Genomic DNA, 24,920 nt, shown 5'->3' on the forward strand with positions numbered 1-24,920 from the left:
TTTGGCCCCTACTAACAGGTTATGTGGCTGACCATAAATCTTCTAGGTTCAATTTTACTCCCACTAAATGAAAACAACAGCAGTGACCTCACTGGGTTACCATAAAAACTCAAAGCAATTGTGTACCCAGCAGAGTTAGCTACTCGTTGGTAGCTTCCCTCCTCTGTGTTACTGTCCCATCGCTATTCTTTTCCTGTCCTAGAGGAAACATACAAATGTTTGCAGAATTGAAATGAATAACCTCTTTCTATTGTCCAATTTTAGTGCCTTTGGACTGAACAAATGTTGGAACTGTTAGTTTGGGACCTGTAATTATTCCATCTTAAATCTGGATGTCTTGAATCAGCAGAGAGGCTGGTCCTTGGGCCTCTACCTTCTCTTCTCTTTTCTGGGACGGAGCGTCCTTCTTTACCCTCCTGGCACCAAATTCTGCTCCTTCACACTTCTTGGACTCTCCAAGAGTGACTACTGCTTTGGCCTCTGTCAACATCACCTCAGTCATCTGCCTTAGATACACGTAGGAAGAGGGTATCTATTTAACCTTCACTTCTTAAACAAGTCCTTTCTTCACTAAGCAGTAAAAGGTGAGAAACTACAGCAGAACGGTTATTAGGTGGGGTAGTCAGCCTGCCCACTGGCCCACAGTGGCCTCTGCCTCCTGGTCTGCGTCCCTGCGTAGTTCCCTTCCCACACTGATCTGGGGCTGTCCTGTGGGATGAAAGGAATATGGCGGGAATGATGGTACATGATTAAGTCAAGGCTAGGTTAGGAAAGGCCTTACGGCTTCTGTGATGTTCTCTCCTGTTGTTCACTCTAAGGGAAGCCAGATGCTATGCTGTGAGGACACAAGCAGTAAAGAGGCCCCTTGAGGAGGACTTGTGCCATCTTGGAAGTGTAACAGTCAATCCTTAGTGACTAAAACCATGGCTGACAACTGACTGCAACCTTATGATATACGCTGAGCCAAAAATGCCCACTGGGGCCACTCTAATTCCTGACCCGCTGAAACCATTGAAGATGATGTTTACTGTTGTTTTAAACCACTACTCTGGGGATACCTTACTGTGCAGCAATAGATAACTGATACATTAAGAATGCATTTCCTGTTCTCAAATGGCCTCATGATGGACATAATCCAATGCAGGTGAAGTATTTTCAAGCAAGAACCCACTTTGTCCCTCATCTTTACTCTTTCTGCCACTTCCTCTTTTTTGAAATGTCAGTGCTAATTTGGCTGTGAGGGAAGTGCTATGGGCTGAATATTTGTGTCCCACGTTCATACGTTCAAGTCCTAATCCTCACTATGACGGTTATCTGGAGGTGGGGTTTCTGGGAGGTGATTAGGGTTAGATAAAGTCAGGAGTGCGAAGCTGCATGGCAGAATGAGTGCCCTTGTGGGGCACCGTCTGACTTCAGCTTAGCTCATGGTCTCGTGGGTTCATTAGTTTGAGTCCTACTTCGGGCTCTCTGCTGTCAGCGTAGAGCCCACTTCTGATCCTCTGTCTCTCTCTCTCTCTCTCTCTGCCCCTCGCCTGCATTGTCTCTCTTTCTCTTCAAAGAAAAAAAATTCAAATAAATCAATAATTAAAAAAAAAAAAAGAAAAAGAATGAGTGTCCTTGTAAAAGGAAGAGATGGGAGATTGATCACTCTCTCACTCTGTCTTGTGCAGGAACCAAAGAACGGCCATGTGAGCACATAACCCAGAAGGGGACCCTCACCAAGAACCTGACCAAGCTGGGATCTTGATCTTGCATTTCCAGCCTCTAGAACCACGAGAAAGAAATGTTTGTTGTTTAAGCCACCCTGTCCGTGGTGATTTGTGATAGCAGCCCCAATTAAGACAGGAATGCTACGTATGTGTGCACATAACACACGAGTGCGTAATTTCCATTTGTGGAGGAAAACACAGATGGCATATACCTCTCCTTTTGGTCTCTACTATACGCCAGGTTCTCAACTTTGAGTGTTGCTCACTCACTCTCCCATCTCTCTCTGCCCTAAGATACAGATCATCACCACATTTTCCTGGAGTATCTGCTTCTTGCTATATGGTCTCTGGCCTTAGCTCTATACCAAAATTGTCGGTACAGAGGTCATCCAGTGTTCAAGCACCAATCAAATGATGTATTTTCAGTCCTCAACTTCTGTTATGGACTGAACGTGTTCCCTCTAAATTCATATGTTAAAGCCCTAACCCCCCATTTTGGCTACCTTTGGAGAAAGAGCAGCTAAGGAAGTAATTAAGGTTAAATGAGAGTAGGATCCTGGTCTGATAGGATTCATGCCTTTATAAGAAGAGACACCCAGAGAGCTATCCTCTCTCTCTCCATGCACAAGCTTAGGGCCACATGAGGTTAGAGCAACAAGACAGCCACAGCACGTCAGGAATAAAGTCCTTACCAGAAACTGAACCTCCCTGGGCCCTTGATCTTGGACTTTCTAGCCTCCCAAACTGTGAAAACACAAATTTGTATTTAAAAAAAAATTTTTTTTAATGTTTATTTATTTTTGAGACAGAGACAGAGCATGAACAGGGGAGGGCCAAAAAAAGAGGGAGACACAGAATCCAAAGCAGGCTCCAGGCTCCGAGCTGTCAGCACAGAGCCCAACACAGGGCTCGAACTCACGACCGTGAGATCATGACCCGAGCCAAAGTTGGATGCTTAACCAGTTGAGCCACCCAGGCGCCCCACAAATTTCTATTTTTTAAGCCACTCAGTCTCTGATATTTTGTCATGGCAGCCCAAGCTAATACAACCTCCGTGAACTCTTTCAGCAACTGCTAACAGACAGAGCAACCTTTGGAATTAGACTTTATTTTCAAATCAGGTGCTGGCTTATGGTGAACATAAAAAACTTATTTAACTTATCAGAGGCTTTGTGATCTTTGTTATAAAACATAACGGGATCCATTTCAAAGAACTGTGTGAAAAATCCGTGACTTTCTGGGGAGAGAGGTTACTGCCCCTTGGGGACACTTGGCTATATGGGAAGGACATATGGAAATACATGGGGCGATTAGTGTTTTAGTGTCTCAGTGACAGGGCACTAATAGCATTTAATGTTTACGTGCTAACCAGACTGTGATGCTTGGGCTTGTCCAGCGTAACAGAATTTTTCTCATTCAAAATGCCAGTGGCACCCCACTGGGGAAAGAGAAAAAATGATAAAGTGACTGCACGGCAGATAATAGATGCCAACATTCACTTTCTTGGCACTGTCTGTAGTTTAAGGAATAGTTTCTCTCACCTGCAAAAAGTTCCCAAGCCATTTTATAAATGAAATACAGTCTTAAACTTTAATCATTTGTGGCATGATAAATCTCAGTCGAGGGGTAGGGGCAAAGAGAGTGTTATAAGCTCTACAGAACAGGTCACAGTGCCATGGACCAAGCAGATATGCAATAAAGTAGTTGTTTGTTGAAAAAGCCTAGAATGATTTTTAAGTTATATGTTAAACAGTGAGAGAGAAGAATTTATGTTCACAGGTGAATTAGGTTTTTGTGTTTTCTGATAAACAATTTTAAAAATCTTTTATTTGGAATCCTGTCATTTATCACAAATTAGAGTGGATAATTACATGTTCTTGGACCTCTGTGGTGTAATATGTTGGTAAATACTATCTGTATTTAAATATGTTTTGGTAGGACATCAGGTAAAGACAGTGGATCCAACATACTCACTTGGGCACCTGGGCGGCTCAATTGGTTGAGTGGCCGACTTCGGCTTGGGTCACGATCTTGCAGCTTGTGAGTTCAAGCCCCTCAGTGGGCTCACAGTTGTCAGTGCAGAGCCCCCTTCAGATCCTCTGTCCCCCTCTCTCTGCACCTTCCCTGCTCGTGTGCTGTCTGTCTCTCTCTCTCAAAAATAAACGTTAAAAAAAATACTATTCAATTTTGGGCTACTCCTAAATCTTATTAAAACTAAAATAATTATATGTGTGTATGTACATGTGTCTTTTTAACAACAGAATCAGGAGTGGTGACAATGACAGCATTTTGAAAGCTAGGAAGCAGGCGGACAGGGGCCACTCATCCGGTGGACCTGAGAAAGCTAGGCCAGAAGCTGCAAGTGGACAGATGAGCACCACCGTTTACACTGCAGGGTCATCAAAAGGCTCAGCGATTGGTGGCGACTGGTGGCAGCAGGTGCCTCAGGCAGGGGGGAAGCTGGGGCCAGAACGGTGGTAGTGGTTGAACTCTGTTTAAGAAGCAGTTCACACTCCCTTCCTTCCCTTACTGTCACCTGCGTGACAGCACCTCAGCAGGAGCCTGGAAGTTTATCCTGCAGAGGGGGCAAAACCAGAAGGTCTCTGAACTGTGTACTGGGCAATGTTCAGGGTGGGACATCACATCAAGATAGGAGGATTCCTACAGTCTACTCCCCACGCTCATCTCCCAAACGCACACTGGCAGACAGGCTCTCACCCTCCAGGCAAGAGCTTAGAGGAGTTTTCTTAGAGGATGTGACCAATCCATGGGGAAAGCCCTAAAGATACTGACACTAGAAGTTCCCCAGCAACTGGCTCAGCCAGATCAGTATTACAAGTGACCCTCAGTGAGTGTTCCCTCCCACTCCCTTTCATATTCTGAACTTCAGTTTTTACTTTCCTGCTCTTACATGTGAGCAGAACATCAGTGATTATCAAATAGCCGGGGGAAAACCAGAAACAATCTAGAGGGAGCTAGGAATTATGAGGCAAAAGAAAATTTCAAAAATTATTATTCAAAAACTCATGGATATAAGAGAGTACAGGGTATCATGAAGCAAGAAAATGATGCTGTAAAAAAAAAGGCATTCAAAAAACACACCCCCCCCCCAAAAAAAACTCTTAGAAATGAAAAACATAACCACATATATAAGAACCTCAGTTGAAGGGATCTATGTTGAAAAAGGATAAGAAAAGCAGATAAATAATCAAGGAATTCCAGGAGATCTAGAAAGTGAAGTAAAACACCCACAGGAGAAGAAAACATTAATAAAATGATTCAAGGAAATTCCTCAAAATTACAGGGTAGATTTTCTAGATTCAAAGGGCCCACCAAGTACCCAGCCCAATGAAAATAAATCCACACCTGAGGTATATTACTGTGAACTTTCATAATACTAGGATAAAGAATATTCAACCAACATCCAAAGAAGAAAATACAGTTATATATAAAGGACTGAGAATTGAAATGGTGGTATACCTTTCAACAGCCATATTGTGAACAAGGAGACAACAGAGCAGTGTCTTCAAAATTCTAAAGGAAAAAAAAAAGTTTTGAGTGAAAATGACTTCCAACATAGAAGTCTCTATGCAATCTATCATTCAAGTGGGGAAGTAGAATACAGACATTTTTAGACAGGCAAGTCCTTAAATAATCTTTTCCTCCATATACTTTTTCTTAGAAAGCTATTGTAGGATGTGGTCCATAAATGTTGAGGGAATAAAACAAACAAAAGGAAGACGTGACATCTAGGAAATAGGAGCTCCACCACAGGAGAGAAGGGAAGGGACTCTTTCAGATGGTGATGACAAGAGATCTCGGCATAACCACGCAGAGAGGACAACCAGTCCAGATGAGCAGGTCCGAAGTCCCCGAGAGAGACTTCTACCCAACACCTCATATGAAACTGACAGAATCATGGAACATCTTGAGAGAGTATTTAGACAACTGGTAAATATTTAAGTACTGGATGGATAGTTAAATACGTAAAAAACACATACTCAAAGGGCACTTGTGTGGCTCAGTTAGGCGTCCCACTTCTGCTGAGGTCATGATCTCTCGGTTCATGAGTTCAAGTCCCGCATTGGGCTCTGTGCTGACAGCTCAGAGCCCGGAGCCTGCTTCAGATAACGTGTCTCCCTCTCTCTCTCTCTCTGCCCCTCCCCAGCTCAGGCATGCGCTCTCTCTCAAAAATAAATAAACATAAAAAAAACCCCACACACTTAAGAAACACAAACATACAAAAATAAACAAGTAAAAAGGAAATTATTAACTTTAGGGATAAGTTGTGCAAGAAAAAAAAAGTTTAGTATATGCCCCATTTCTGAATAGCACATACAATTGACCCTTGAGCAATGCAGTGATTAGGGGCATTGGCTCCCCTGTACAGTTGAAAATCCATGTATAACTTTTGACTCCCCCAAAACTTAACTACTAATAGCTTACTGTTTACCTGAAGCCTTACTGACAACTTAAACTGTTGATTAACACGTGTTATATATACGTATTGTATTCTGTATGTTTATAATAAAGTAAGCTAGAGAAAAGAAAATGCTATTAAGAAAATCCCAGGGGTGCCTGGGTGGCTCAGTCAGTTAAGTGTCCGACTTCGGCTCAGGTCATGATCTCATAGTTTGTGAGTTCGAAGCCCTGTGTCGGGGTCTGTGCTGACAGTTTGGAACCTGGAGCCTGCTTCATGTTCTGTATCTCCCTCTCTCTCTCTGCCCCTCCCTCGCTCATGCTCTGTCTCTCTCTCTCTCTCTCTCTCAAAAGTAAATGAACATTAAAAAAAAAAATTTAAGAAAATCACTGGGAACAGAAAATACATTTACAGTACTCTATTCATGAAAAAAATCTGCATACAAGTAGACATGCACAGTTCAAACTCATGTTGTTCAAGCGTCAACTATACAGCCAATGTAAACCTTGCATATTTTTCTAATTAAAACCAAGACAGAATTATACCGTGAGGATAGAAACTGATTGTGCATGGTGTGGATAAGAAGAATAAAGAGCTTAAGTTCTCATCATCCATTAGAGAGAGTCCACGTACAATGTCCCAAACTAACACAATCAGGAGGTGGCAATACTTGCTTGCCATGAAGGCATGTGGAGATGATACCAGGCTAAGAGTTGAAAATGGTTTCTTTGGGGAAGAGGAACTAAGGAGCAGGAGACCTGGGACCTGTTCTTTTTCCTGAGAATCCTTGCAGAACTAGGAGATCTTCTAACTGTACCCTACTACATAGCTGTGATGAAAAATTAAAACAATTTAAAGTGCAGTAGTACATAGAGAGCTAACATGGGAGTGCTTTTTCAAAAATAACATCTATGTGATTTTGGTAAATAATATTTTGGGTATTCATTTTCCTTTTTAAAAACATTTTTTTTAAATGTTTATTTATTTTTGAGAGAGAGACAGAGCGCAAGCGGAGGAGGGGCAGGGAGAGAAGGAGACACAGAATCTGAAGCACTTTCCAGGCTCTGAGCTGTCAGCACAGAGCCCGATGTGGGGCTCGAACTCATGAACCATGAGATCATGACCCAAGCTGAAGTCTAACGCTTAACCGACTGAGCCACCCAGGCGCCCCTTCATTTTCCTTTTTTTTTTTTTTTTTTATAAATTGAAAGGCTTGCATTAAATAATTTATAAGATCCCTTGACCTTTAGTGTGTGTGTGTGCGCGCGCGCGTGTGCGTGTTTTGTATTTCTTTGAACATGTATCTGTACTTGTGAACCCAAACACATAGAGATCTGATGACCAACAGTGGAATTCCTCTGATTATCGTGGTCATTAAAAATGTATCATCCACATATCTACAAAGACACAATGTGATCATACTGAGTGAACAAAGTGGCACAACCATCTAGCTGATTTGCAGGGAAACATCTGAGGCTGCATTTCTGTCTTCCTCTACCCATGTGAGAGAACACAGGAAGAGACTAAAGTTCCCTGGTATTTAGACTCTGGCCTGTGACGCATGGTGGTGCTGACCTAAAAGTTAATATTTATCCATCATAGTTGGTTAAAGTCAGCTTGAGAACTTGGTGGGGGCAGGGGGGGAGAGAAGCCCTACAAAGCCGCTTAGAGATTTGTACTAAGACCAATGTTAATCTTGGTAGCAGAGCCAAGTCAGTCACATCCTCTCTAGTACATTGCAAAGAAGAGCGTGGCTAGGACTACAGACGATACCGACATTAACATGGGGAGCGGGGGGCAGAGGGCTCTGAATTCAAGGGAAAAATGAAGACTGCCCCTTTCAAACCTTCCATTACTTCCTAGCTTTGGTTGGTTAATCACCCAATCTGTCTCTGCCTTGGGTTCTTCATCCATAAACTGCAAATGGTAATACCATTCCATATGGTTGTTAGGGCAATTTTATGTGTTAACACCTGGAGAGTACTGAAAACAGTGCCTTGATATTTACCTTCCCTCAAAATAGATGCAAAGAACATAAAAGATTCACAAGGGCCTTAGATTCATGGCATCCTCTCTCTCTCTCTCTTTTTTTAAAAGATACGTAACCTGGTCTTTAGAATAAAAGAAGACCTAGGAGGAGAGAATGTCTCATGACAAATTTGGTAAAGTCAATCTCAAGAAGTCAAGGAACATATTGTTCACTGACTATAATAATCCTGTTTGGTAAAATCTCAGATTACTCATGTGCACTGACGTTTTGGATGTGACACTAAAGCTTTCCTTTGGTTGCCAGATGTACCTGGCACCCTGGATTCACTGAACAAACTCTGTGCTAGTTCTGAGTCCAGGAGGATCCAATGGTTGCTTTAGGGACGTCCTTTCATTCTTTTTGGTTATCCTGGGTCTTCAATAATATTTCACACACAGAGAAGATGCCCAATAAATGTTTGTTGAGTTAAAAATGGAAAAACACTTCGGTGTGCCTCTCATAGTCAACAATTACGTAACCATACCTCACAGTCACCCACAATTCTTTCATCGAAAAGTGTAGCCTTATTCTTCTCATTCACTTTTTTTGTTTACACTAAAACTTATATAGGCTAACCACAATTTTAATTGAACCTTAACCATATCACAGCACAGTGTGTATAACGTGCACTAAAAAATAAAGAAGACTGTCACCCTAGAGAAGTGGTATTCTTAAATGGTGAGCTATTTTTGCCTAAAAACTCCCAAAGAGCTATGGTAAAAATCAGACATAAAAATAATATACAATAAACATTTCTCTCCTCCCCTAAAGTGAGATCATAAGATATATAAGAATTTAGTGTATAAAACGTGAAGAATTTTAAATCATGGATTTTATTTACTTACTTACTATGATAAGAACACAGTATGAGATCTACCCTCTTAGCAAATTTTTAAGAGAATAGCACAGTATTGTTAACTATATAGATCTCTAAAAGTTATTCATCTTGGAAAACTAAAATTTTATACCAATTGAACAACTCTTGAGGTCCCCCTCACCCCGGCCCTTGGCAGTCACCACTCTACTTCACGATTCTATGAATTTGGCTGTTTTAGATATCTCATGTTAGTGCAACCATGCTACATTTGTCCTTCTGTGACTGCCTTATTTCACTGAGCATAATGTCCTCCAGGCTCATTCATGTGGTCAAATTATGGCAGTCTTTTTTTAAGGCAGAAGAGGATTCAATTGTATGTACAGCTAATGTATACTTTGTCTATTCATTCATCAATGAACATTCAGGTTGTTTCTACATCTTGGTGATTATGAATAATGTTACAAAGAACATGGGGGTGCAGATATCTCTTCGAAATCCAGATTTCAATTCTTTTGGATAAATGCCCAGAAGTGGGATTGCTGGATCATATGGTAGTTCTATTTGTAAGTTTTTGGGGAACATCCATACTGTTTTCCATAGTGGCTACACCACTTTACATTTCCACCAAGTACACAAGATTCCAATTTCTATCATCCTAACTCTCGTTATATTTTACTTTTTTTTTTAGAACAGTCAGCCTAATAAGCGTGAATGGACATCCTACTGTGGTTTTCATTTGCATTTCCCTGATGATTAGTGGTGTTAAGCATCTTTAAGCATCCATATACCTAGGTGGCCATTTGTATGTTTTTCTGAAGAAATGTCCATTCAAGTCCTTTGCCTGTTTTTGTTTTTGTTTTTTGCTATTGAGTTGTAGGAATTCCTTATATATTTTGGATATTAACTCCTAATCAGATATATGGTTTGCAAATATTTTTTCCATTCTGTCAGTTGACTGTCCACTCAGTTCATTGTTTCCTTTAGTGTGGAGAATCTTTTTTGTTTGATGCAGTCCCATTTGTCTATTTTTGCTTTTGATGCTTGTGCTTTTGGTGTCATATCCAAGAAATCATTGCTGAGACAAATGCTTTCTTCTTGGACTATTACAGTTTCAGGTCTTATGTTTATATCTGTATCTCATTTTGAGTTGATTTTTGTGTATGGTGTAAGATAAGGGTCCAATTTCATTCTTTTCCATATGGATATCCAGTTTTCCCAACACTATTTGCTGAAGAGACTACTCTTTCATCACTGTGTATTCTCAGCTCTCTTGTCAAAGATAAGCTGACCATATGCTATGGATTGAATGTTGTGTTTGTGTTTGTGACACCCCACATGCATGAATTTATTTATGAGCTTTCTATTCTGTTCCATTAGTCTATTTTTCTGTTCTCATGCCAGTACCACACTAGCTTAATTACTGTAGCTTGGTGATATATTTTGATACCAGGAAGTGTAATGCCTCCAGCTTTGTTTTCCTTTTTCAAGATTGCTCTATTCTGGGTCTTTTGTGGTTCCACACAAATGTTAGAATTGTTTTTCTTTTTCCTATAAAAAATCCCACTGGGATTTTGATAGGGACTGCAATGAATTTATAGATCACTTTAGGTAGTATGAACATTTCAACAATATTAATTATTCCGATCCATGAACATGGGATATCTTTCCATTTATTCATGTCTTAATTTCCTTCATCAATATTTTGTAGTTTTCAGTGTAGAAGTCTTTCACTTCCTTGGTTAAGTTTATTCAGTATTTTATTATTTTGATGCTACTGTAAATGGAATTATTTTCTTAATTTCATTTTTAGATAGTTTGTTGTTAGCACAGCTGATTTTTATATATTGATTTTGTATCCTGCAACTTTACTGAATTTATTAGTTCTAACAGGTTTTTGTTTGCCTGCTTGCTTTTTGGTGGAATCTTTAGGCTTCTCTGCATATAAGATCCTGTGACTTTTTATAATTGCTTCATAAGTGATGCTGGGACAATAGGTTATTCAGAAGAAGCTAGATCCTGAATTACATTATATGAAAACAAAAAAAAACTATTGGAGAAAAATATAAGCGACTATTTATCTAATTTAGGAATAGAGGGCCTTTCAGTTACTAAAGGTCTGGAAGAAACATCAAGAGGAATATTAAAAGATTAATAGATTAAATAAGAAGTAAACATTATTCACCTTAAAAGACACTGTTTACAAAAATACAAAGACCAAATGAAACAATATTTGACACAGACAATAAAGGGTTACTATCCTTAACTTTAAAAGGATACTTAGTGCAATAGTATATTTATTAAAGACACCAATATAAAACAAACAAAAAACAAAGGACATGATCAATTAACAAAAGACTAAAATAACAGCCAATGAATATGAAAAATCATTCAACTATAGATATAAATAAATGTAAATCAATGGATAACATTTTTGTCTAATAAATTGGCATTTTTATTTTTTTATAACAGCTAGTGTTAAAGAACCCCTAACATGTCAATGCTCCAAAATTCCAATTATTACAGTCTAACAAAAAAATAACATAATCAGAGAATCAGAGAGGTGAACAAAAATCTCTGAAAAGGGGTGGTCCACTTAGTTTTAATTTTTAATACTATCAGATATTTTAAACAACTTTAATGCTCAAAAATAAAAGTATCTTTAATTAAATAATGACATATTCAGAAATTAGAGAAAGGAAAAATACCACTAGGTGAAAATAAAGCAGGTATTTATATAAAATGTAACTTCAATTGTTTTTTTAACAATTAATAAATGTGAATATAAAGACATATGTAAATAATCAAGGAGAATATACCCAAATGAAAACAAAAAGCCACTTTAGGATAGATAGGATGAACTCGTAATTTTTGTGCAAATTGACTCATTTTTTTTAAACCATGAAATATCTTTATTGTCAGTCTCTATATAAAGATAGCATGTATCATATTATGCTGGTTGAGAATATTCTTCTAAAGCACATTTTGGAAAGAATTAATAAACATGATTTTTAAAATACCTGTCTATCCCACAGATTCAGGGAATATCTTGGAATACTGGGAGAGTTGTGCTAAATTCTCCCTCCACATGTCTTTTTTTCAATTTCTTCTTTATTACTCTTTTTGGCTTGTATTTGAAACAGTTATTTGACATATACAAAACCCTAATTTTATTTTGATCAAAAATTAAAACAATATGTATGCTTTCTTTCTCCTTAAATGCATTTCTTCTGATATTAACATACAGTCCCTAATTTCTTTTTGCTGCACTTATTTGCCTTATCTTTGCCTCCCTTTTAGTGTTTATTTTCTTCGTCATATTATTCTAGGTGAACGGCAATTGGCATTACTCCTTTCTGACCCAAGCTAAAAGTCTTGGCTTTTTGTTTATTTTTTTTTAAACATTTATTTATTTTGAGACAGAGCATAAGCAAGGGAGGGAGAAGAAGAGAGAAAGAGAGAGAATCCCAAGCAGGATCCGCACTGTCGGCACAGAGCCTGATACAAGGCTCGAGATCAGGAACTGCAAGATCATGACCTGAGCCATAACCAAGAGTTGAATGCTTAACTGACTCAGCCACGCAGGCACTCCAAGTCTCTGCCTTTTAATACAGAAGTTTAAACCATTTACATTTATACTATACACTGAATCTCTCTTGTTATTTTATTTTACCATTTTTTAAATGACTTCTAGTTGTTTATTTTCAGACTTCAGACTACTTTTTTTTTAGGTTTATTTATTTATTTTGAGAGAGATTGAGTAAGAGAGCAGGGTAGGGGCAGAGAGATAGGGAGAGAGAGGATCCCAAGCAAGCTCTGCACTGTCAGCATGGAGCCTGACGCAAGGCTCGAACTCACTATGAGATCATGACCTGAGCTGAAATCAAGAGTTGGATGCTTAACCGACTGAGTCACCCAGGCGCCCCTGGACTTCAGGCTACTTTTAATTTTTGCTTTGTATTTAATTTTCTCCAGCACACTGCAAAGTATAAGTTGTGTTTTAAAAATTCTCCTCATGAGATAAAACATTCTTTTTATCCTCCTCTTTAAAAAGAGTTATGCACATAAAGTGGTCCCCAAATGTAATTTTAATGCAAGCTTTCAAGTGCAGCACTAACTGGGTCACTTTTGAGGATAAAGGCAGAACTTAATGTGAATTATGCAGGGACAAGGGCCCATCGGAAGCATCTTAGGTAAACAAGGACTGCGATTCACTCCGTCTCTGGGTGATAGGAATAAGGAAGTGCAGGCTTGGGAGTGAATAGAAGATTTCACTTTGGTATATTCTGTATCTACAGGGACTGACAAGCATTCAAAGGTAGGTGTTATGTTGACAGTTGTATACACTGGCCAAAAGCTTAGGAAAGAACTGTGGGCGTGATGTAAAGATTTCACAGTTATCAAAAACACAGCTAATAAATAGGGCCATGAAACTGAATAAGAAAATAGAGGCAGTAGGTATACAGAGTTAAAGAAAAAACTGATTCCTGAAGAATACCACTTAATGTTTAAAAAAAAAAAGAGTCCCCCAAACTAAAAGAAACAAACAAAAAACACAAAAGAATTACAAAGGAAAGTCACAAATTGCAGTCAGAAGAGTAGGAAAAAAAAGGGGGAGGGGTTTGACTCCATTTCTTGCTGTGTCTTCTCACAAAACTTTCAGGATCCAGTGATTTTGACCAAGAAACAAACAAAAAAAGAATTGTCCCATTCTGTAATGGATTTGGATGAAACCTGGTAAGAAAATCTGGTATATCTCCAAGAGGAGACATTGGAGAAGAACCCATGTAGGTTTCTAAGAATTGTATGTGTATTTATGCTGTTATCAAGGTTGCTAGCATCTGTCTTTCCATATCAAGCTGAAAACATCACCACTATATGGGCAGTTGGATAAGTCTTATTGGGAAAATGATTTTTTCTCTTTGTTTTTATGCCTTTGTACTAGTAGATTGGTTCAGTAACAAATATGTGAGTTCTTTTGTTTGCAAACAATTAAGGAGAAGTAAGTACAGTAATGGAAGCAGGTAAAGTGCTTTAGGGATTAAGAATTTGCCAGCAGTTTTAAATGACATTCAAGGGTCAAGTAAGAAAAGGACTGTACAGGAATATCTCCCAGTTATTGCAGGTTTGGTTCCAGAACACCTCAATAAAGTGAATATTGCAATAAAGTGAGTCAAATGAAGTTTTTAGTTTCTCAGTGCATATAAAAGTTATATTTACCCCCTATTATAGCCTACTAAGTGTGCATGCAATAGCATTATGTCTAAAAACCCATATGCATATCTTAAGAATACTTTATTGCTAAAAAGTGCTAACCATTACCTGACCTTTCAGCAAGTCATAATCACTGATCACAGATCACCATAACAAATACAGTAATAATAAAAAAGTCTGAAATAATGTGAGAATTACCAAAATATGACAGAGACACAAAGTGAGAAAATGCTGTTGGAAAAATGATGCCAATAGGCTTGCTCAACGCAGGGTTGCCACAGCCCCTTAATTTGTAGAAACAAAACAAACAAACAAAACAATACAAAACAAAAACCCCACAGTATCTGCAAAGTATAATAAAGAGAAGTGCAGTAAAGCAAAGTATGCCTGTAGATGTCTCTTAGATTCAGTACCAAGGAAGTAATTGGTAACTTGGAATAGGAGTTTTCCTGGAATAGTGACTCTGGAAGCTAGATTGTTACAGGTTAACCAGTAGGAGGAGGTGAGGAAGTGGAACGCAAGCATAACAATCCTTAGAAGCAAATTGGCTGTGAATGAAAGAACTAGGAAGAAGGAAGTAGGATTAAGGGGAGGATTGCTTAAGTCAGGAAAGCTTTCAAGTTATTTGGATATGTTGTAAGAGACAGTGGGAAGAAAGGAGCTGAAAATGGAGGAAAGAGCATAATTAATTAAGGTCTATTAGTAGGCAGGAGGGAAGAGCAAAGAATTAACGAGCCTTAGATAGGAGAAGGGTGAGGAATAAGGTGGACCTTCAGGGGCTCAGTGTCTTCATCTGTGTCTTCCAGTTCTGCGGAGTCTAGACAGAAAAAAGGGAAGATTTCCCAGACTCTCTCGCAGTAGGGTTCCCATACAGACTTAGACCCAGACAATCCTCCACAAGATGAGAAAGTGGAAGGAAGTGAGGCCGAGATTGTGCCAACGCTACTTCCGCTTTTCCTGTTGGCAAGTCCTTAGTGGACACGCGGATGTTTTTCTCTGACACTGTTCCAGTGTCCAGGTGCTTGGCTGATAGCAAAAGGCAGAACTGTTGCGCAGAACCGGGCACTGTTTTGTTGTTGTTGTTGTTCCTAGGTGGACCCATTAGGCATGGCATGACCCTGTGGCCACCACCTGTGACAACTTACTGGCTAATACCAGCTAAGGCAGTGCTCCTGGGACCAAGAGTCCCATTGTCCATTTCCAATCCCCCTCTGTTTTGATTGCGTAAAAGGAAGCAGTTTCCTGGGAGGGTTAGTTCTGTGGTGGTCTTTTTAGTGTTATGAAGCTTGCTAGTCCAGTCCTTCAGGGATATTTTGAGCATCCGGTTCCTGGTATTAGATTTCATTTTGCTTGAAACAGCTAATGTAATTTCTGTTTTCTGCAAGTGCACTCTGACAGCGAGGGACATGTATTCTTTCTCGAAGAGGGAAGGCAGAGAAGCTGGGTGTAGATATAGATAAATTCGGTTTTTTTGGTAATCTCCTTGAAGGTAGGAGTTTGTAAGCTGGGGTGTGCAGAGCCGCAAGGGGTTCTTGGATAGGATTCAGGGCATCTGTGAACTTAAATGAGAAAAAAAATCCCATCTCCTCTTCACGAACCACTAAAATTAGGCATTTTCTTCTATTCTAATGCAGGCCATCAAACGACAGCATCATCAGCAGTTCCTGTGACTTTGTCTCTAATAGAAATCACAGATGTTTTCACATTACATTACGAGTTGTAATAAATACCTTTCGGCGGTGACGACCTGCCCATGAGAACATGCCCCTTGTGAAGGACCTCCTGCACCCGTCCCCGGAGGAGGAGAAGAGGAAGCACAAGAAGAAGCGCCTGGTGCAGAGCCCCAACTCCTACTTCATGGACGTGAAGTGCCCGGGGTGCTACAAAATCACCACCGTGTTCAGCCGCGTGCAGACGGTGGTGCTGTGTGTGGGCTGCTCCACTGTCCTGTGCCAGCCGACAGGAGGAAAAGCAAGGCTCACAGAAGGATGCTCCTTCAGACGGAAGCAGCACTAAACGCACCCTGAGTCAACATGAGTGGGGAACTATCCCAATAAACAGATTTTGGATTAAAAAAAAAAAAGAGTTGTAATAAATAAAAACATTGAAAACATTTTTTAAAGGGGCGCCTGGGTGGCTCAGTTGGTTGAGCGTCCGACTTCGGCTCATGTCACGATCTCGCAGGTCATGAGTTCGAGCCCCGCATGGGGCTCTGTGCAGACAGCTCAGAGCCTGGAGCCTGTTTCAGATTCTGTGTCTCCCTCTCTTCTCTCTGCCTCTCTCCGGCTCATGCTCTGCCCCTCTCTCTCTCAAAAATAAAGACATTAAAAAATTAAAAAAAAGAGTTGTTGTAGATTTCAAAATATTGTTTATCCTTGTAACTATGGTAGTTATTAGGCTTGCTGTTAGACCTTCCTTTTTAACGCATTTATAAAGGAGCAGGTGTTCCTATATCATAATTTTTTTAAATTGAAAGTTACATTTCTGTTGTAATCCTGTGTATTTTATTTTGTGTATTTAAAAATATTATTGTGGGGGTACCTGGGTGGCTCAGTAGATTGAGCGTCTGACTCTTGATCTTGGCTCAAGTTGTGATTCCAGGGTTGCAGAGTCAAGCCCTGTGTCAGCGCCTCTGTGCTGACAGCACGGAGCCTGCTTAGGATTCTCTCTCTCTCTCTCTCTCTCTCTCTCTCTCTCTCTCTCTCTGTCTAAATAAATAAATAAACTCTAAAAAAAATTATTCTGAGAAGGGGTTCATAGGGTTCAACAGACTAAAAAAACAGCCCATAGCAAAAACATGCTAGGAAGCCCGTTCTAATGTCTTCTATTTTAGAAGCAGGGTCTCCAAACTTCAGCACTGTTGGCATTTTAGGATGGATAATTCCTCCATATGGGGAACAGTCTTCGCATCGTAGGATGGTCAGCAACCTTGTCCCGCTGTATGCTAGTAGCTTCCATCCTGACTGCATGACAGTCAAAAGCATTGTCACTTGGGGGGCAAACGTGACCCTGGCCAAGAACCGCTAACGTGAAGTAGGGCTAGGAGCGAGAGGTGGAAGGTGACTGGCTCGGAGGTCTGATCAGACAGAGGGTTTAAAGCGGAGGCAGCAGAGGATGGCAGAGGCATCTGACAAAAGAAATGTGTAGTGGAGCGATGCTGACAGACCAGGTGAATTTGGCAGCTAGCCCACAGATGAGAGGAGGAGGTTCTCTATTTGCTCTTTTCTGCTTGACATGCCTGATGAATAGGATTCAAAGACAGAGAGTGTAGCATCAACAGTATTCGTGCAGTAGAGGCTACTTAAAAACGAGAGCTACCTACACAATGTCCAAAGAACTGTTTCTCCCACCAGTGCCCCCTACACCAACATGTCAACACAACGGTTGGGATATACACCATGTCCAGACAAAAGGATAATGAGAACGTTTAGAGCCTAAAAATAACTGTTACTGCCCTTTGTTCTGCTACTGTATGTAGAAGAGAATATTCTGGATTTGAATGCATGAAGGGGCTGCTATTCTGAGAAAATCTGAGCCCAGTAGGCACGGATACAAAGGATAGGAAGCACCCTTGATTCGGCAATTTGACTCCTAGATATTTACCCAAGAGAAATGAAAAAAAAAATATATACATATATATATATATATATATATCCACATAAAGACTTGTCCAAGAGTATTGATAGCAGCTTTATTTATAATAGCCCCAAACTGGAAAGGATTCCAAAGTCCACCAACAGTAGAATACGCTGGAATACTATAAATGAAATATTACTGAGCAATAAAAAAGAATATGCAGTGGCATGAATGAAACTCAAAAACATGCTGAATAAAAGCCTTACACAAAGGTGGACCTACGGATTGTATGATTCGTTTATTTGGAGTTTTGAACAAAATAGAGTGATTAAAAAAAATCAGAATAGTGTCTGACTTGATGGGGGTGAGGAAGAGGATCAAGGGGAGAAGGAGATTTTCCTGGGGTGATAATAATGTTCTCTCTCCTGATGGGGAGTTGGGGCACACGGTTGCATGCAGCTGCCCAAACTCACCAAATTGCGCACTCAGACTTGTGTATTTCACCGTATGTAAATGATACTAGAGGGACAGATGGGAAGAGGGAAAAGAAAAAAAGAGAACTGTAAGTAAAAATTGAACTCATGGTTAATGAAATACATGCTACAATGTTTGAAATGAACTGATGTCTACAATACTCTGAAATAGAGTTTAAAGTGTGCAGTTAAAAAAAAATGGATTGATGGATAATGAGGTGGTTCAAACAGAAAAGCTAACTGCAGATTCTAGGCGGTGAGTGTGGTTCGTGCGCGATTCTTCCAGCTTTTCTGCAGCTTGAAAAATTCTCATTCTGAAGGACGTGAAGGTGTGTAGGTAAACCTCTTTTTGCCTTCTGAAGTATTTCATTCATCTTTGGGCAAGGAAAGTACTCTGAAACAAGCAAAGCATTTCATTTGGTTCTTGCCCTACTTCAACAAATGGATCCTAGAATGTCACAGGCATCGGCTCCATCCAGTGACAAGCAGCTTCGATCACTACTACATGGCCACCGGCTCACGAGGGCTGTCCCAGGTGCTGCACTAATCACTTTACACCTGTTCTCTTCACATAGAGATGCTAACGGCGCCCTTGACTGCTTAACAAAAAGCTCTGGGCTGAGTCACATCCTCAGAAGCTGCAGACAGCCTTGGACTAGAACAAGCAGATGTCCGAGAGGAGGATAACATTTGTGACGGCAGGTATTTTTAGGAGAATGTATTATTTAAATACGTTATGAAGCCATGGCACGGTGTGTGTGTGTATGTTTTGGGTATAGTGAGCTCAAGGGGGAGAAGAAGATGCACAGTGTAAGTCATAAAAAGGAACAGTAGCTTTAATCCAATTTCGACAGAGAAACAAACCTTCCTTTTCACTTTTTTTTTTTTCTTAAGCTCATTCCCGATGTCATAGGATATCGTCACCTGGCAAAGCGGTGTGACAAAAGCTGCCTGGATTGGACACCCCCAGCTCTTCTGTGGCTTTCCTTTCTCAATAAACCTTTGACAAAGGTGCGTTTTTGGTTGTTTGGTCTAAGTGTTTCTCGCTCGGTAGAGTGATTCAGCGTCTCTGAGTGTCACTAAATAAGTGGTTTCAGTGAAGCTTTTTGGAATCTACTTCCCTAAAGGCTGCTTGGTGGTGGGCCTGGGATTGGTTTGGTTTTGTGTGAAACTGGTAAATAAACAATGTAATTACCAGGCTGCCTAGTCCTCGTGACTCCCGATACCTGCAGAGCCACCCATGTGAGGAGAGGGCAGGGCTGTTACCTTCAACTAAGACTGACAAAAGGCCAAGGCACTAACGTGGCAGAAGCTGGATTTGAACTAACGAGACCTTAGGAGCCCTGGAGCAGTTGTGATAGCACCAAAAAGAATCTATGAAACTGGTATGTACTAGGAACAAAACAATAAACCAGCCTGGAACCAAGACAGGCCAATTTCTGATCTCCTTTATGCTGAGCCATGGCTAGAGGCCATATTCAAACCTGATCCATGAAACGGTGCCCATGAACACTGGCCACGTGTAGGGGGAACGCATCCCAGAATTGGACTAGAGAGAGCAACCCCATGCCGAACCACTTCAGATAGATCTGTTCCATTCACTTCATTTTTGTGGACCCTCCAGTGCTGTCATTACGGAGAGAGGCACGGTTCTTTGTAAAGCCAGGCCAAACAATCTATTCTTTTTTTTTTTTTAATTTTTTTAATGTTTATTTATTTTTGACACAGAGAGAGACAGAAAATGAGCAGGAGAGGGGCAGAGAGAGAGGGAGACACAGAATCCGAAGCAGGCTCCAGGCTCCGAGCTGTCAGCACAGACCCTGACGCAGGGCTCGAATTCACGGACCGCGAGATCATGACCTGAGCCGGAGTTGGACGCTCAATGGACTGAGCCACCCAGGCGCCCCAACCAAACAATCTATCTTGACTGAAGTGTAAACCAAGCATTTTCTGCCCGTCTTGTTGGACTAATACAGAAGCATTTCAGAAAACAACTCAATTAGTGATATCCAGGTTCCAAAAAGCAGCAGATAGACTTTGAGAGTTAAGAGGACTGAGGAGGAAAAGAAATTATGGCTCATTCCCTAACACAAATTGTATATAATCAGCAAATAAGCAGGGAGTTTTCATTGGTTTAGAATTCATTTGGGACTTAATTCCAATAAAGATGATGTGATGACATTTAAAAGCGTGGATGAAACTAGATACACAGGAAAACTGAAGGTGACTTTGGTGGAGAATATAAAATATAAGATAGTATACAAAATAATAAAATATTCACTTCTCAGGTGGCTTTTATGAGTTGCTGACTCAATACATCTGTACAGTTTTGACCATCTATACTAGTGACTTTTTTGTCTTACTTTTACATGCACAGTGTTCTGTTTAAAAACAAAATTTTTTTCAATATTTATTTCTGAGAGAGAAAGAGAGTGAGCGTGAGCGCATGGGTGGGGGAGGGGCAGAGAGAGGGAGGCACCAAATCCCAAGCAGGCTCCAGGCTCCTAGCTGTTAGCACAGAGCCCGACACGGGGCTCCAACCCAAGAACTGTGAGACCATGACCTGAGTTGAAGCTGGACATTTAATCAACTGAGCTGCCCAGGTGCCCCTGTTTTTTTGTTTCTTAAAAATAGAACCATCTCTTGGCACCAACTTCTCGGCCATTCTCCCAGGAGAAGAAACAAAAACGTTGAATGACTCACCATCTGAGCAGAGAGGGAGCATCTCCCAAACTGCTTGCGTACTCCTCCCCACCCCCCCACCACCACACACAAAAGACCTGCCCTCACAGATGCCTGACCACGGGCTGCAGGCACAGTCCAGCTGAGCAGGACACTGCTCACCCGCCCTTGTGTGCTCTGTGCCTTCAAGGTGAAATGCTGGTCTCACCGGGTTAGAAGAAAAATCCAGAAACTCTCTTCTCCGCTAACATCTCCGTCTTTGGTATCTGGGTATGAGGTTGATCAGAGGAATGCTGAATGTTGCATTTTTGTTTACTTCTGGTTTTTTTTTTTTTTTATATAGGGTTACTAATAAGTCTGAGTAACAAAAATCTTGCCACTGCATGTACTGGGAGAGAGCTGATGACGGAAACATTCCAGGATGACTCTTCAGGACACAGGAATACCAGACCTTGGATGTGGTGTAGGGGTGGATGCTCAATGATGGTTCGAGCTCTAGAAGAGAACTTTAAGGCTCTGGGGTTGTTGTGGGCCAGTTCGTATGTGGGCAATTTGTATGTTACATCTATAACCCTCAGTGCCGCAGAATGCAACTGTATTGGGAAAAGAGACCTTTGGAGAGGTGATTAAGGTAAAATGAGATGCTTAGGGTGGGCCTTAATCCAATCAGACTGGTGTCCTTATTAGAAGAGACTGGGACACAGACAAGCCAACTGAGGGATGAGCCTGTGCAGAGGCAGCAACAGGCTGCCGCAGAGGCATCAGGAGAAGCAAAGCTGCCCACAACCTGATCTCTGACTTCCAGCCTCCAGAACCCCGAGAAAACAAATCTGTCACTTAAGTCACTCAGTCTGTGATGTTTTATTCTGGCAGCCCTGGAAGTCTAATACAGGGGTTTCACACACACAAAAAAACGTGAAGAATATTTGGAATTGTTCAAAGTAAAAGCCCACGTAGGCTAACTCAATTGTCTGAACTATATTCCTAGGAAGTTTAGTAACTGAACAGGGGGATTCTGAGTCAGATGAATGTGGGACATGCTGGCTTAGTTGCAGAACTCTGCAGAACTTCTCAGAGCCTTTCATGTGCTGATTCACACATTGGTAGGATTCATTGGATCTGTGTGTCATCCTTGACACCTGTCTTTCCCCCACATTTGATTTCCAATCCATCGCCAATTCCCGATGACTGTATCTTGAACAGAAATATTTCTTGAACGAGTTCACTTCTCTCTACTGAACTGCCACTGAAGCCTGGACCAAACTTCCCAGGTCTCTTGCTCAGTCCACTGTAAAGCTTCCTCACTGGTCTGCCCACACTGGAAGGTACTCTCCCACATGTTCTCCACAAATCCCACCAGAGTAGTCCATGCCAAGCACAGGCAGGATCATGCCAGCTCCCCGATTTTAAAGATGTTTGGGTAGCTTCCCATTGTTCCTAAGATGAGAGAGGACTAAATTCCTACTCATATCTTCAAGCTTCTCTTGAACCATCCTCCTTTCTGGGTTCCATATTCACAACTCTTCTTTTAGACCCACATTATTTTGCGCCTGCTGTACCTTCTTCCTGGCCAACTCCCCTTATCTTCCTCCAGAAGCTTCTTTCACTTCCCTCCTTTATTGGATCAAATCCCTCTACTACTGAGTTACATTGCACTTGTCACTATTGCAAGTTTGCATTTGTGTGATTACTTGGTTAATACCTGAATCTCCCTCTTCTAAACTACAAACTCTGAATTTGTGGACCATCCTTTGTGAAATATCCAGTTAGTTTATTGATCAAGGTTTGGGAAGTACATATCTGAAATTCTGTGGCAGGAACTTTTATGCAGAAAGTGAGCAGGGTTACAGACAGAAGTCTTGGGTCCTTAGAAACATGTACTTATTTGCTGAAATTTAGCATCCTTTGAAATAAACCATTGGAGAAGCTGAATATAGAGAGGATATGACATTGGGGCTAAGTTCTGGAGATACACATAAGTGTGTAACTTTTTAAATTTTTGTAACAAAAGATTTGTATTTAGAACACACACATATCAGGGCACCTGGGTGGCTCAGTCGGTTAAGTGTCCCACTTCAGCTCAGGTCACGATCTCACCGTTCATGAGTTCGAGCCCCGTGTCGGGTTCTGTACTGACAGCTCAGAGCCTGGAGCCTGCTTTGGATTCTATGTCTCCCTCTCTCTCTGCCCCTCCCCCACTTGTGCTCTGTCTCTCTCTGCCTCTCAAAAATAAATAAACGTTAAAAAAAAGTTTTTTTTTAAAAAACAACATACGCAGATCATCTAACGAACCAAACATTTGTACCTAGAGCTCTTGCATTCCATAAGATGACGAACTCAGTAAAAAATGGGCAAATATGAACTGACTCATCCTAATACATGTAGAACAGCCATGAACAGAAACCATCCCAGGGGCACGTGATGCCAACGAAGGACCGAACTCATGCCTCGGCCTAAATGGCCTTTGAAGCGACACAAACAGCCCAACAGGAGGAGCGTGTCATAACTACTCCTTGTGGAGAAAACAGGCCAGAAGATCCGCCGGCTTACTACCCCTTAACGACTGGATTTCTCACAACTGTGTGCAGGTGTACCCCACAGGGAAGTTTCACGATATCGGAAAATTCACGGATATCCACTAGGTGCGGAGCTTTTTGTTCTTAAACTTTTGATTTTGAAATGTTTCAAATCTGTAGAAGGCCTGGAAGACTGCTACAAATGAACAGCCACCTCACCACCTTTCAGCAGCCTGCCTCGTGTTTTGGTTTCGCTCTAAACAAGCTGCTTTTTCTTGCTTTCCTGTGGACAGGGCGATTCTGACCGTGCCTCCAGAAAGATAGGAAGGACTGCGTGATTGGATCACAAATGCCCACACTGCAGGAACGCCCCCCCAGGCCCACTGGCAGATAGTTCATCAAGAAATATTTAGGGCTTGACCTTAAATAAAGTGCTATGAGAGATAAAAAGACATTTATGGGATATAACTTTAAGAAAAAAATTTATAACCATTTGAGAAAATAAAGCACTTTCCTGTAAAAGAATAACCAGCAATAAAAATATTAGATAAGCCTTGAGTGAGGGGGACATAGAAAGTGCTGACAGAGTTAGGATAAGATTGTTTCTAGTTATGTTTCTTCGTGGAAATGGATTCCCTATGGAAAGCAGTACATCTTACGATCAGTTAATTTCCTCGCACTAAAAGACCAACTCAGGATAGTAATTTCATAAGGCAAATTACAAATAAGTATTACAAATACTTATTTGTTCTGTTCTACTGTGAACAAACAGAAGTGTAAGAGGGCTGATGCCTTATCTGAACAATATTTACCATTATTTTAGGTCTTTACTGGAAGGACGATTCAAAGCTAGGGGAAGTTATTTGTTCCACGAAGGGCTAACCTTAGTTTGGTGGACTTAAGGCAAATAATTAACCCATTCTTCCCTCCTGACAAAGAATGGGCTACTATATTCCCCTGATGTATTAGGTCAGCCCCATGCCAAGAGCCTGCTGTGGGGACGGGGTAATTCCCAGTGTCTCCTAGGCCTGGAGATCTCAGCAGTATTTCCCTTGCAGCCCATTATTTCCAGAGGTCTGCATCTAGGGCTTAGAGAAATCAGAAGCAAGTAAATACGGAGTAAGATCACAACCTGGTACAAATGTTAATAATATACAAAGAAAAATTCTGTATGAATCGTGGGGTGGGGTGGGGGAGCTCTCTAATGGCTGTGCAAAATTAGCGGGGTGTGTTTTTAAATTAATACAGACGGTCACTGCATTTGGGCACCGTGTAACGTAGACTGGAAATTCGCCTTCAGAAGGATGGGGTTTTCAGGTTCAAGTGATCATTTTCGAGAAGGTTCTGTCAAAACGTCGTTCATGTAAGTACATGGTGTGAGAACTGGGACCTCTAAAACCTAAGTTCTAGATTACATTTTCCAACCTGGAAAGGGCTCAGGAAGGAATATTGTTCTCAAGAGTCACAAGGTTACCTGTTTTCTTTAA

The 24,920-nt window shown here is 40.9% G+C and overlaps 2 protein-coding genes across 4 annotated transcripts in view; one reads left to right on the forward strand and one right to left on the reverse strand.

Moving 5' to 3' along the window:
* CB1H4orf19 (chromosome B1 C4orf19 homolog) overlaps positions 1-24,920 on the reverse strand; it is an 85,647-nt gene that overhangs the window by 38,545 nt on the left and 22,182 nt on the right. Inside the window, exon 2 of one of the 3 annotated variants that reach the window (XM_027053569.2) lies at positions 5,190-5,243. The exons of 1 other annotated variant lie outside the window; for it this stretch is intronic. The gene's annotated coding sequence lies outside the window, so the exon portion shown is untranslated. Of the gene's footprint in view, positions 1-2,401; positions 2,454-5,189; positions 5,244-24,920 lie in introns of those variants that run through there. One more of the 3 variants, XM_027053626.2, reaches the window with a different exon arrangement.
* On the forward strand, positions 15,904-16,269 carry LOC106979170 (40S ribosomal protein S27). Its single transcript, XM_015076958.3, has one exon. The coding sequence runs from the start codon at positions 15,948-15,950 to the stop codon at positions 16,200-16,202; it is 255 nt and encodes an 84-aa protein (XP_014932444.1). The 5' UTR covers positions 15,904-15,947; the 3' UTR covers positions 16,203-16,269.

Source organism: Acinonyx jubatus, chromosome B1 (assembly GCF_027475565.1).
Source record: "Acinonyx jubatus isolate Ajub_Pintada_27869175 chromosome B1, VMU_Ajub_asm_v1.0, whole genome shotgun sequence".
In the NCBI taxonomy this organism is placed as follows: Eukaryota; Metazoa; Chordata; class Mammalia; order Carnivora; family Felidae; genus Acinonyx; species Acinonyx jubatus.